We start from the raw sequence: 15,130 nt of genomic DNA, 5'->3' as shown, positions 1-15,130 counted from the left end.
TCCAACTAATGAAGCAGTTGGCTATAGATGACCTTTTCCATTATTTTTGAGAGTATTAAAGTCAGAGCAATAGGGCGATAGCTTAATGGCTGACTTATCTTCTTTTTTTGGGAATAGGATGGACAAAAGCTTGCTTCCAGGCTGTGGGATAGATGCCATACGAGTATGACAGCTTGAAGAGACAATGCAGGACAGGTATAAGTTTTGGAACACAAGCTTTTAGTACAACTGGAAGAATATCATCAAGGCCAGAAGACTTATTGACATCAAGGCTGCCAAGGATTTTTCTGATGTCCATCCTCCTAGTGAAATTTCAGAAGAGGTGTACTGTGGATAGTTTGTGGAATAGTATGAAGAGTTCTTCTTGGTCGTCAATGTGAGAGTTGGAAGAAAAAACTAATGCCAGAAGGTCTGCTTTTTCTTTGGGACATGTTGACATTGTACCAACAAGGTGTGTGTGTGTGTGTGTGTGTGTGTGTGTGTGTGAGAGAGAGAGAGAGAGAGAGATGGAAACATGGAAGAACAGAAGTTGCATCCCACAAGTGACCAGAAGGCATGACTGCTACTAGGACAGGAGACAAGCTTAGTGCACTTAGCCCTTACAAAGTCTGCTTTGGCTTTGTTGATATTTTTTTTTGCAGTTGTTATGAGCTCTAATGTAGACTGAGCAAAAGGGTGGAGTTTTTAACTGGAGCCATCGGGCATATGTTGAATTCTTTGTTTGGATATCATTGGCACATAGTTGGAGAACCAGGGTTTAGATAAAAGTCAGAGATTTTAAGTGGAGTGGGGGAATAAAAGCACTCATCCCAGTAAGAATAATTTTTGTTATTAGATCAGAGAAAATGCTAGGATCGGAAGCAATATTCAGACCATGGAAACGATGCATAAAAGTCCTGAAGGTTATCCCAGTTGGCACTGCTGTTGTGGTGCCACAAGGTTATGGTCAGACTTGCCAAGAGGAGATTTAACATGAGCAGTGTATTTGGAGGGGGAGCTAGTTAAGAATAGGTCCAAAGTGTTGGGAGAATGAAGAGGATCTGGAAAAGGTCTGGAATTCCAGTAGGTTCATGGACAATTTAGTTATTGTCCATGTATCCACCAGATTTAGTTTAAATCATTGCTAATAGCAAACAGTTTGGCTTCTTTTTTAGCTTGGTCTGTGAAGTTAAGAAGAAAGTCTGAACTGTGGACATTGAAATTTCCAAGGAAGATTATCTCGCTATAGGAGTAGCTAGTTGTATTGTGATCAACTTTCAGAGCCAAGTAGTCAAAGAGACCAATGAAAGCAGAGTTTGGAGAATGGTAAAGGCAGCAAATGAAGGCAATGAAGTGAGGTAGGGAGATCTTGAGCCAGAGCAGATAATATAAAGGGATCCAGGTCCAATAACCTCAGCATGGGATATCACACCTGACAAAAGCACAGGTTTCACCCTTCATATGAAAGGCACGTATCAGGTCATCCCAAAAGTAATGTTACTTTTAGCATTAAGTTTTGAAAGGATATAAAAGATAAATCACTTGCTAATTAAATCAAATATATATTCTCCATTTGAATTAATAGTGCTCTTCCAACATTGTGAAAACTTCATAATGTCATTTTTTTAGAATTCAGGAGGTCTGGAGGCAAAAAAAAAAAAAAAAAAAAAAAGCAATACACTCAATTTCAGTGCCCTCTAATGTATCATATTGCTTTTCATTAATAAAATGTTGCAAACTTTCAAATAAGTGGTAACCTGAAGGTGCAAGATCAGGAGAATACAGAGAATGTGGATGCTTATCCCAGTTGAGTTCCTCAATATTGTTACAGGTAATTTTTGCACTATGAGAGCATGCATTATCATGGTGAAAAACACAGGTTTAATTGACCAGAGAATGCCTTTTCTTTTAGTTTTTCATTCAATCGATCGAGTTGTTCATAGCATACTTGAGCTGTGATTGTTTGGTTTTGTGACAAGAGTTCAAAGTGTATAATACCAGCCATATCCTACCAACACTTAACAAAACCTTCTGAGGGTGAGGGTCTTGTTTAGGCTGGGGTTTAGCTTGTTCCACTGAATGAACCTGCTGCCTTTGGTACTTAACATTCTTATCACCATCCACTTTTCATCACTGGTGACTGTCCGCACGGTTAGCCTAGTGGCTATGCGCTTTGCAACCATATGCCTGAGGAAGGAGTGTCCTGGGTTCGATTCCCGTCGCCGACGTGAGGAGCTTAAGGATCTTCTTCAGCCATAGCCAAGTTAGCCGGTCTTGGGCGTGGACAGCAGGGTTTTTTCCTGCAGTTTATCTGGGGTTTTTCATCCCGCAAGCAGGCAAACCAGTCCCGTGAACACACTTATCTACAGCCATAAATACTTAACCCCCATGAGGGGGTTCAACTTGCCCCAATATGGATGGGAGAGAAAAGGGAGGAAACTCCATATGAATAAATAAATAAATCACTGGTGACTACACAAATCAAAAACAGATATAACCTCTTGAGAATAAAGAGCAAGTGCAGATGTTGACGTGCTCTCTTCAATTGTTGTTCGAGAGAGAGACAGGGAGACCAGAGCAAGGGGAGTCTTTCAAACTAAAGTCCCCCTTGTTGGAATTTCTAACAATGAGGCCATCTCATCTTAGAGGTACCTATAAAACTTTAAAATAGGCAAAATAGCCATTTAAAAATTAAGATTTAAAAATTCATGCTTAGACAAGCTGAGACACATTTGAACAAAGAGTATAAAAAACAACAATACTTTTGGGATGGACTGATAATGAGGGAAGTTGAGGTAAGATGTAGAAGGTGTTAGATGTGGTTCAGTGATAAATATTATATCAGGTTTTGATGACTGTATGTGGTGGCAGTACACTGATATTGGAAATAAGATCCTGATGTTTGTAACATTAACATAGAAGTTTTTTTTTACTGTGGAGAATTGAGGTTTTGTTGTTTTTTTGGGATGTATTTTTTGGCAATTTTTAAGTGGTTTTTTTTTAAGCCACAAAAATATAAAATAATCCCAATCCTAGTCACTAGGATTGGGATTATTTTATATTTTTGATCATGGTCACGAGTAACTGAAAAATGGGAAAATTGAATGCTGGGGGAACCACAACACGAATGATCATTCTTTCACAGTGGGCAACCAAACTAATCTAAGCATTGTCTTGGGCAGTTCTCCCTTGCAAGATGCTTACTCAGACTCCCTCCAGGCACAACCTGGCAAAGTAAGCAGCAACAGGATTATTCACTAGTTGATGGGGGAAGCTCCATGAAGAGTAACCATCAAGTTTGGTCCTATGTAATACCTGTAAGCTGACCTGCAAAAACTATTTTATAGCTGTATCCTCAAATGGAAGAAGATACTGGTTCCCTGAATAAAAGATCTGAAAAAGAAGGGAGCGAGTGTGGGGAAGGCTTTCACCCACACTCCATACAGGTAGAGAAATTTGGAGGGGGGGGGGGAGTGCAAGAAAAATAACTCTCCAAGAAACGTTGATTGTCAGTTAAAAATAATTAGTAAACATATGCATTGTTCAAGATTCATATATTTATTATTTCTTACCTATTCTTTATAAAAAATAGCCTCACTGAATACATTATTAATAATGACAATTATCAAATTTATGTACTATTAATAGTAAATACAAATTTGCAGAAACAGCAAAGTTGTTTATGCCTAATTTGTATTATGCCCAATTAACAGGAAATGAAAGTTTGTAATAAGAGATTTAGATTTCTTTTAGCTTTGTAGTACACAAAGAGCAGAAATTGGCAGTGTGTACTGATGCTGCAATTTGTGCATTTCTATTCAATTCAATTCTAAGAAATGAAATCTTTTATAAAGAAAAAGCAAAGATTTTTAACAGACTTAAAAGATTTTTAAGCAATTTTTATGGAAATAAAACAGAAATATAAATGCTTGTAATCTCTTTTATTTTAAAAATGTCAAAAATAAGTGAATATTCAAAGCAAATATAACAACTGACAGAGGCTGCTCTATAAATGGTAACGTTAATGATGGAGGACTAAATATTGATATTAATTGCACATCTAACAAACTTGCAAATACAAGTTATACAGTTATTACTGTATAACTATGGCATGTGTAATACCATGATTTCTATCAGTTGTTATAAAAATTGCTGACAAATTTACTATTGATTGCACATCTAACAAACTTGCAAATACAAGTTATACAGTTATTACTGTATAACTATGGCATGTGTAATACCATGATTTCTATCAGTTGTTACAAAAATTGCTGACAAATTTACTATTGACTACCATAATTTCAGTCACATTTTCTTTGAAAATACTTGCATCAGAATGTAATTCTGAAAAATAAATAAAATAAGCAGATTTTTGAGGCGCTCTTTTATTTATTTATTTTACAGACAGTGAAATTTAGGTTTGTTTTATTACTCATTTCATGTTATACTGCAGTTTAACATATTTCTATACATGTGACAAATTGTTAAAAAGTTGAAATATAAAGAGTATTAAAAGGGTAATGAAATTTAGTCTGGCTGCACAAGAGCACTGATATACTAGTGAGAAAAATGAAATTTCAAGAGTTAGTTAACTTGAGTTTGAAACTTTCAAAGACTGAATAAAGTTTTAAAGATCAAACAAAAAAGTAGAGTAAAAATATTCAATATACAGTAATCACTAGAATATTGCATTAATAATATAAAATAAAATTTAGCATTAAAGAACTTTAATCTTAATGAATGTAGATAAATTTTAAATTCTAGAAAGAAACATGAATTTACTGTAGAATAAGTTAGCTGCATAATTAATGATACTGATTATGGAGCTTTTTAAATGTTTTTCTAAGCATATAAAGATTCAGGTCATTATCTTTGGATAGATTGAGATGAAACAGGTGATAATGCATATTATTAGATAAAATCGACAAATACATAATACATATACTCTGTGTGTGTGTGTACACACACACACACTCTCTCTCTCTCTCTCTCTCTCTCTCTCTATATATATATATATATATATATAAAAAAACACACACACACACACACACACGCAAATAATATGCTTCGTAAAAAATGAGAGAAGACAAAATCTAGCACCAAGAAAATATGCAAACTTGTTATCTGGATGTGAAATTATGAATACGGATGTGTATGGGGAGAAAAAGTTATAAAGCATGAAGAACACAAAATAATCTACATAAAGGAAAGAAACTGAAGTGCAAGAAAAATAGCATGTGTGTAATGGTTAATGTGGGTTTTCTGTGGTGAGTCTTCTGACTCCATAAAGATACCCATATAATTTTCCATTCAAACCAATTATTAATAATAATAACTATCAGAGTAAGAAATAATTTGGTACATACAGGTTGTGTTCCTGGGGGATACAGACTATACGTTAGAAACTTCAGAGCATCATGATCATCTGAAATATTCAAAATCATAATTATACCACAGAAAGCATTAATTATAAATATTTAACTAGCATGAGAATTCATCAAAAATTATTGCATTTGAATGATCAGAAATAATTTAAAAAGCATCTAGCATTTATATATCTGGATTCTTCAATTAAAAGAAATTGGAATTTATCAAATGGTTAATAGCATTTTCATGATGGAAAAATACATAGCACTTCTGCTAGTCAACAGAATTTGTGTATTTCCTTTGTGTCTATATGTTTTATTATATATGTTCATAGTATAGTTCTATTGTTTCTTTCTATTATAGGCATGTATTCTATTGTAGAATTTAAGTTATCTTGTTAAAGTCTTAATTCATCTTTGAATCATGGATAGTGAAAATTCACTTACAAAAATAATGACAAGAAATCAACATACATATTATTAAATAAAATAAATGGAAATATCGATGTATTTCTATTGTTTCTGGCTCAGACATGCCTTAGCTGAGAGTGCATTATATATATATATATATATATATATATATGAAAAAATAGATTTAATGACTCCAAGACCGAGATAACATAAAGATTTTAATGATAAATACTACTAGTTTTGGCATATAGCAGCCTTCTTCAGGTATTTATAAAGGAAAGGAATACTAATAAACATTGAATTATTTAAACAAACTGGAAATTACAGGTACAAATTGCCTCACATAATCGATACATAAAAATGTTGTATTTTTTCAAGTTGTTCCAACTGGCGTGCCATTGTTTGTTGCAATTGTGCGTGCAGGTTCACGTGAATGCCAATATTGAATAGCTGCAGCATGGCTATCTGGGATGTTATAACTTAAATTATTGTTTAGGTGGACCGGGTTCAGTAGGATTTCCCTCGATTCTACGATTTTCCTTTCAAACTCATCTTCACAGCGAAAGATATTTTCTGATCTATTCCAGCATACAGAGTGGCTTTGTTGGTCATCATTAGGATTATTTGAAAAAAGAACATGACTGGATAACACAGTTGCATGAGATCTTTTGTAAGAGATGTCTCTCTTATGCTCTTCTATGCATTGTTCAATAGATTTGTTAGTTTGACCAAAGTATGGGATATTGCAATCACACCACAATTTATATACTCCAGGGTACTTAAGGTTGTGATGAGTAGGTTTTGGATGGCTGATTAGAGAGCGGATTTTTGGAAGTGTGGTGAAGAAGGTCCTGATATTATATTTTTTTAAGGACTTTAGCTATTTTCTTAGAGACTGTGCTAATGTATGGAATGGAGATGCTACCTTTAAAATTAATAGTCTCTGTTGTGCACTGCTTAGGAGGGTTCAGAGGGCTGGTATATAAATTGTGGTGTGATTGCAATATCCCATACTTTGGTCAAACTAACAAATCTATTGAACAACGCATAGAAGAGCATAAGAGAGACATCTCTTACAAAAGATCTCATGCAACTGCGTTATCCAGTCATGTTCTTTTTTTCAAATAATCCTAATGATGACCAACAAAGCCACTCTGTATGCTGGAATAGATCAGAAAATATCTTTCGCTGTGAAGATGAGTTTGAAAGGAAAATCGTAGAATCAAGGGAAATCCTACTGAACCCGGTCCACTTAAACAATAATTTAAGTTATAACATCCCAGATAGCCAGGCTGCAGCTATTCAATATTGGCGTTCACGTGAACCTTATGTGAGGCAATTTGTACCTGTAATTTCCAGTTTGTTTAAATAATTCAATGTTTATTATTATTCCTTTCCTTTATAAATACCTGAAGAAGGCTGCTATATGCCGAAACTAGTAGTATTTATCATTAAAATCTTTATATGTTATCTCGGTCTTGGAGTCATTAAATCTATTTTTTTCAAATGTATAACAACCGAGTAAAAGCTGATCGCCACACCCATATATATTGTTATTAGGATTGACTCGGAATGTATATATTTATAAAATTAATATTTAACTGACTAGAACCTGAGAAAGTATAACACAAAAAACTTTAATAAATCACAACTAATTTCATCGGTGTCCCGACTTCTTCAGGTGAGTAAGAAATAACACAAAACTGAGTGGGCGAAGGGTTAAATAATATGGAAACCCTGATCCAGAAAACAAAAAAACATCACAGAACTTTTTCAAGCCACTTCATGTCTTCACTAAGCAGTGTAGTAGATTCACACTTCTTACCTCTTCTGTATGAGAACAGTTTAAGCCTCTCATGGATGATGATTCACCATTTTCTCCCATGATTTCTCATCATCTTCTGACTTACAAACTTTGTGATTGTTTCTAACATCTGTAACCATTTTAATTGTGGTCTGTATTTGGATCATAATCCTTTTCATCTACTCAACAGCACTTGATACCTAGTCTTTCTAGATACTTTCTGACTATACAATTAAACCATATTGACTATTGTATAGTTAGAAAGACTACGTATCAGGTGCTGCTGCTGAATAGATGAAAGAATTGTGATCTAAAGGCAGACCACAATTAACATAATTAGATATTAAAAACAAATAAATTTTGTAAGCCAGAAGATTATAATGATTATCCATAATGGTATGTGATCTATCTTATTATTTATTTGTTCATTTGTTATGAATTCAGTCCAAAGCATTATTAATTTTCTGGAGACATTTCATTTCAAATGCTAACAATTTTCTTTCAACACCTATTCTGTCATGTCTCAGCTTAAAGTGTAGCAGGAATAATGATTATTGAATCAGGGCTTTTTGTTTCAAGCAGATAATTTACTTAAAATTTGTATGCCTCTGTCTTTATTTTTATTGTTAATATTTTTTTTTTCTATTCATTCATTCATAAAACTGGCATCTTATGTTTTTTAAAGATTTCCTCCAATTTTGTTATCTGATACAGTACATTAGGTGTAGTATTTACGTAATTATGCTGATGCCATCTGCATATGTTATGAGTGATATGCCTGTTGTGTATCATTTTTAATATTAAATTAAAATTAAAATTCAGTAATTTTACTCTTAACAGAATCAAATGCCTTGTTTAAAAATTAACAAACAAGGACAGTTCTGTATAGGGTGAAACTGTCATAAAGATAAGATTATTTTTCTAAATCCAGCTTGTTCTTCTCCAAAGCAATGCTCTTATTTTCTGCTATTTTTTGGGGAGGGTGCTAGAGTCGCCCAAGAACGTAGCAGGGAATTTGAGCTGTGCTGAAAAAAGTGCTTATTTAATCGGTGAATAGCGTGACTTCTGTCGAGATTTGTGCTATGTTGTTTTTCTGTAATACAAGTGTCCTTTAGTGGTTGTTTTTGGAGTTAGTTGTTGTCTCTATATTGTGTGTTTTTGGTTACCAAGAAGGCGGGGTTGGAATCGGATGCATAGCAGTGGAAGAGAAGAAGAAGATAACATAAGTTTTCATTATTTAGATGCTTAGTATACTTAGATATGTTTTATACTTTTAGTTAACTTATACTTATATAGTTATACCTATAGTTATACTCACTTATACTTATTTAGTGTTTAGTTGTAATAGTTCGATACTATTTTGAATAATGGCAGCAGCTGCAGCTAAAATTGCAAATGGGGTATCAGCAAGTCCTTCCCCTATTTAAGGACTCAATTTTGCATGATATAATAAGGGATTTTGTGACATGCAGGACTTGCGGAATGTATGCATCCCAGCGGTTGTATATGTGACAGAAGGAGAAATACGTATATGTGCAAAATGCAGGCAATGGGGGGAACATGGTGAGTTAGAGATGACTATATCTGGCCTCGTTGAGACTATAACAGATATCGTTGAGTCAGAGGCGGGAGATTTCTCCACGTAGAGAGACGAGTGGTATGATAGAGGGCAAGAATAGCAAGAGAAATATGAATGAAAAAATGAGCATGGGGAGCGTGGAAAGGTTGAATGATTGTGAAATTTTCGGAGATGGTCTCAATTGGGAAGATGAATGGCAAAAAAGAGTGGCTGACTTGCAGAGAGAGATGAGCTGAAAGAGCAAGTGGAATGTCTAGGGAATGAGATGAGGTGTGAAAGATAAGATTAGGCGAATGGAAGAGATGAATGCAAGGGGCAAATCAGAGTAGGAGTGAGAGAGAGTTATGGGAATGATAGAAGAGTAGAGAATAGGAACAGTAGAAGAGAGAATGAGAGTGAGTTACGGGAATGATAGAAGAATAGAGAATAGGAACAGTAGAAGAGAGAATGAGAGTGAGTTACAGGAATGATAGAAGAGGAGAGAATAGGAACAGCAGAAGAGAAGGAATGAGAGAGAGTTATGGGAATGATAGAAGAGGAGAGAATAGGATCAGTGGAAGAGAGGGAATGAGAGAAAGTTATGGGAATGATAGAGGAGGAGAGAATGAAAACAGTAGGAGAGAGGGAATGAGAAGAATGCGAGGGAGCACTGGAACTAGAGATAAGAGTGATGTCAGGAAGGTAGGTAAGTAGGGGAAACACAGAGAGAGAGAGAGAGTGAGGGATGCAGGTAAGCAATCGAGAAACAGGGTGGTAAGAGGTGTAATGTATGGAGACTCAATGATCCGTGCTATGCAAGATAGGATGTGTGAGGAGTGTTTGCTTGCAGGAACGATAGAAAGTGTGGCTATGGCAATTAAGAGGAGTGAAAGGGTGGATGAGATGATTGCGATGGTAGGAACAAATGACTTGAGAGGCAATGTAAATTGGGCAGCGAGAGATATGAGATTCTTGCTTGAGGTTGTGCAAAAGAAAATGCAGAGAGGAAAGATAGTATGTGTGTTGCCTCGGGATGATAGTGACAAACTGAGCAGAAGAGCAGCAATATTGAATAACATAATAGCTAGAATGTCTCAGAAGAGAGGATTGGAATATGTGGATGCTTGGAGGGTGTTTGAGGACAGAAAGGAATTGTATGCGAGAGACTGCTTGCATTTGAATGAGGAAGGACGCAGGCATCTGGAGAGATTGCTGCTCTGAACAAGTTGGTGTGTCAATGCCGGGAAACTAGAACACCCAGGGTGGATGGTAGCAGGGGTGGCCTCTTGTGGGAATGGGTACTAGGGAGAAAGGGGATGACATCAGGTAATGCTGAGCCCAGTGGAGTCTAAAGGGGATAATGCTAGGTATAAAAAGAGTGGCATTTTTATGCTTTATACTAATGCCAGGAGTATCCAGAATAAAGGAGAGGAATTTGGCCAAGCTAATAACATCAGCTTGGCCAAAGAGTATTGAGATCACTGAGACATGGTTGACAGAAGAGGATATAATAACAGGAATAAAAGTAGCAGAGTACAGCATTTTTTGGCAGGATAGGAAGGGAAAGCGTGGTGGTGGAGTATGATAAGTGACGACCTATGTCCTCTAAGAGTGGAGGCTTTGGAAGGCAGTGACACTAACGATTTTGAAAGTATATGGTATGAGGTAGAGGGTGGGCGAGACAGGATATTTAGTTGGGTGTTGCTACAAACCAAAGAGCATAGAGGCTGGGGACAAGGAGATGTTTAGAGAGTTCAGCTTGGTAAGTGCAAGAAGAACGATTGTTATAGGAGATTTTAACTACAGGAGTATAAATTGGAGAGAGGAAGATGCATATAGCAATAAGGGAATGGAATTTCTAGAATTCTTGAGGGACAAATGTCTTAGGAAACAAGAGGTTCAAGAGTTTTGGATTTGGTCACAGCATCAGAAGAGTTGATAATAACTGACATGCCATCTCTCCTGCCATTTGGAGAGAGTGAGCATGTGGTTTTGACTTTGAAGAAGAATAGATATGCAGGAGTATCAAAGAGATAGGAACATATGTGGAATTATAAGGCAAGTGATTATAATAGTCTTAGATATCAACTTGGGGAAGTTTCATGGAGGGAGGAATTGGAAGGCCAGGATATTGTTAGTGCTTAGGAAATTATGAAGGAATATTTGTTAGTGGGAATAGTAAGCTGTATTCTTCAAGTGAAGAAGAGGACACAATTTGGTGTAAAGTGGATGACAAATATTAAACTGGAACTGCATGTGATAAAGATGCTATGGAAGAGATATAAGACTACAGGTGAAGAGTAGATGCATGAAGAATATAAGACACAGGCCAGGAGAGTGACTAGTATGGTAAGGAAGGCGAAACTGGAATATAAGAAGAGATTGGCCCAAAGATCAAAAGAAAATTCTGGGGAATTTTTTAGCTATGTGGCCAGTAGGAGGAGAAATGATTGTGGAAGAATGACATTGTGGGATAAAAATGGGAATAGAGTGACTGGTGCAGAGGACACAGTGGAATTGTTCAATGGAAGGAAAGTAAGATAGTGCCATTGCATAAGGGCGGTAGCAGACTGGAAGAGTCTAATTATAGGCCAGTTTGCATGTCATCAGTAGTTGTTAAGATCTTGGAGAAATTAGTGAGGGACCGTATACAGCATTGGACAAATGAGGGTAATGTTATATTTGAGAGTCAACATGGATTTGTTAAGGGGCACTCTTGTATTAGTAATATGCCAGCCTTTTATAATAAAGTTGCAAGAGCAGTAGATGAGGGAAGACATATACTGCCATTTTCTTGGATTTTACAAAGGAATTTGACAGGGTGCCACATGATAAGCTGATATTTTAAGTTGCAGCACATGGGTTTGGATGTCAGGTTGGTCAACTGGATTCAGGATTGGCTGTCCGATAGGTATCAGAGAGTTGTGTATGGTGGGGCAGTATCAAGGAGACAGAAGGTTACAAGTGGAGTCATATAAAGCTCAGTACTGGGACCTGTACTGCTTAACCTTTATATCAATGACATTTTCAATGGATTGCAGGGGGATATTCAGTTAAGAGATCTTGGGGTGATGATTGATAGAAAATTCATGGGGCATATTGCAAAGGTGGTGAAGGTAACCCAGAGGATTGCTGGAATACTGAGAAGGACGCTGACCTGCAGAGATAAAAGAGTTATCATTCTATTGTATAAGACCCTGATCAGACCACACTTGGACTATTGTTCTCAGATTTGGTCCCCAGGATTTGAAGGGGATAAATTAACTGTGGAAGGTAAAGAGACAGATAACAAAGATGGTTTCAGGACTGTACAATGTTAGTTATGAGGATCGGCTGAGGGAATGTGGACTTCAGAGTTTGGTGGATAGAAGGAGAGATGATATGATTGAGACTTTTAAACTGTTGAGAGGTGGTTACAGGGTTAACACTGGGGGAGTTCTTTTGCTTTGTTGAACAGCAGGAAAGAGTGATGACAAGGGGCCATACCTGGAAGTTACAAAAGGAAGCTGTGAGCAAGAGGGTGAGAAGTGGTTGCTTTGCATGGAGGTCTGAATAATAATAATAATATTTGATTCTGGGGAATTCCAATAACATTTTATGTACACAACCGAATAGGGTTACTGGTTGGTATGACTGCTATATTTATAGCTCTGAGATACTATGAATTGCTGGCTTTATTTCATCTGACTCAATGCTCGAGTCATTTCTATTTTTAACTGCGTGTTCTTTCTTTTTTAGAGGATAGTACAAGATTTCATGTCTCTCATCCTGGAAGAAGTTATACCAAATATCTATTATTTCCAATGATATGATTATCAGCATTTTTCATGCTGATCAGTACAAGTTTATAGTTCACTGTTATTATATAGAGATGCACATGCTTTACATTTACTTCTGTATGTATTTCTGCTTTATGTTACAGCCAATCAACTTTTGCTTTCTTATATGTCTGTCAGTATTTTGTTAACTTTTATGAAGAAAATATATAAAAAAATAGATTTAAGATGGAATTATTAAAAGAAAATGGCATAAGAATACTTTACCAAAATAGACTAAAGGCACAATTTCAAAAAATGTGATCTGTAATGAATAAGATACTAATTCTCATTGAAAAAAAATTAAAAACAACTTAAAAAAATATTTTTAAACATTTTTTTTTTTTTTTTTTTTTTTTTTAAGTCAGCTGATTTGGTAGGAAGTCAGTTGAATAAATTTATATGGAATAATAAAAAATAACTCTGGAATGTGAGCATTACAAAAGTATTTCCCAAATGAGTGTTCCTGGTAAGATTTATGCAAGTATACTTGAGAAAACAGGTAAGAACAATTGTGGAAGAGAAGCTTACTGAAGAACAAGCTGGATTTAGGCCAAATAGAGGTTGTCAAGATCAGATTTTCACTTTAAGGCAAATAGCTGAGAAATTTTGGGACTATATGACAAGGATCTGCATTTAAGTTTTGTTGATATGGAAAAGGTGCCAAGAGGAAAGCACTTCAAAATGCTACAATTATATGGTGTAAATGGGACATTATATCGAGTCATACAAAGTCTCTATTTAAGCTGTAAGTCAGTAGGAACTAAGAGAGGTACAGGATAAGATAAGTGTTTTTTTTTTTTGCCAGGAAGAGTTTGATGTTAAATTAGGTGCATGACAAGGGTGCACATTATCTCCACTGTTATTTGTCATCTATATGGATCACATTATGAAGGAAACTGGTATTAAATCTGATATCAAAATTGGTGATGTTAATCTTATCTCTTTACTTTATGCAAATGAAGCAGTTATACTCCTAAATAAATCCAGCACAAGTCTGCAGGATTCCCTGACCAAATTGAATAACTGCTGTAATAAATTTAGTGTGAAAAATCAGGCATTAAAAAGACAAAGACAATGAAAACAGGCAGAAACATTGAAAGCATAAACTGCATCCTGAATGGAGAACCTATAGAACAAGTAAAACATGTCAGTAATTTAGGCACGATTTTTAGTGAAGATGGCAAATTAAATTTAGAAATGGATGGCAGAATTAGCAAAGTTGGTATGATAGGAAGTTAACTGAATAAATTTATATGGAATAAGTGAGAGATTAGTCAAAATACTAAATCAGCTGTATACAAGACACTGTTCAAAACCAATTTTAATATGGATCTGAGAGTTGGATTAAAAATAAAACTCTTGATCAAAGACTATAGACCACAGATATGAGAATCCTGAGAAAGATTAGGAGACTGAACAGATGGGGATCAGTGGCAATATCATATTAAGAACAAGGATATTAGGAAAGAACTTGATATTATCAGAGTCCATACCACCTGAGATTAGCTTTGCTAATCTCAGGTGGTATGGACACTTGAACAGAATGAGAGAGAAAAGATTAGCTAAACGAGTGTTTTTTTTTTTTGCCAGGATAGCAGGAAAAAGACCCAGATGTTGATGGACTGATACAATAAAAAGCACCTTAAAAGACAGAAATATAAGATCTGATAATATTGGAATGGTGACAGATAACAGATTATTTTGGAGGAAAATTGCTTATCAAAAGTTAGTGATTGTGTAACTTTTTCATGTAGTACTATGTTAATTTTCCTGCACACCCCTTAAGGGTGCATTATCAGGAATTTGATGATGACAATGATTAATTAAGTCAAAATCAGATTGGAAAAACAAACAAATATACCAGTCATAGAAAGAGAATAGTGGGAAAATTATTACACCAAATTATATGAAGGTGAAGAAATAAAAATGGTGTAACTACTACAACATGGGCTCCTCAGTGTACTGAAGAAATAATAACATTATCGGAAAACAAAAAAAATTGTATTTAACAAGCAATTACAAGATAAGACTAATAATAGAATGTGAAGAGTATAAAAAATTAAGGAATTAAATAAACAATAAAATAAGATTCATAAATATTGAGAAAATTCCTCTAAACAATTAGATTTGACTTGGGACACAAAAACAAGTATGGAGAATGATCTGAAAGAAAATATTTGAATACATAAATATC

General features: G+C 35.3%; 1 protein-coding gene across 1 annotated transcript in view; it reads right to left on the bottom strand.

Annotated features, from left to right (window-relative positions):
• ergic53 (lectin, mannose binding protein ergic53) overlaps positions 1–15,130 on the bottom strand; it is a 229,324-nt gene that overhangs the window by 84,314 nt on the left and 129,880 nt on the right. The window contains exon 8 of the mRNA XM_090404652.1: positions 5,346–5,404. Within this exon, the coding sequence (XP_090260778.1) occupies positions 5,346–5,404 (59 nt within the window). The remainder of the gene's footprint in view (positions 1–5,345; positions 5,405–15,130) is intronic.

Source organism: Typopeltis vanoorti, chromosome 15 (assembly GCF_054136105.1).
Source record: "Typopeltis vanoorti isolate ZY-2024b chromosome 15, IOZ_Tvanoo_1.0, whole genome shotgun sequence".
NCBI lineage: Eukaryota > Metazoa > Arthropoda > Arachnida > Uropygi > Thelyphonidae > Typopeltis > Typopeltis vanoorti.
The sequence above is the reverse complement of the archived record's forward strand: the minus strand, read 5'-3'. Positions and strand labels throughout refer to the sequence as shown.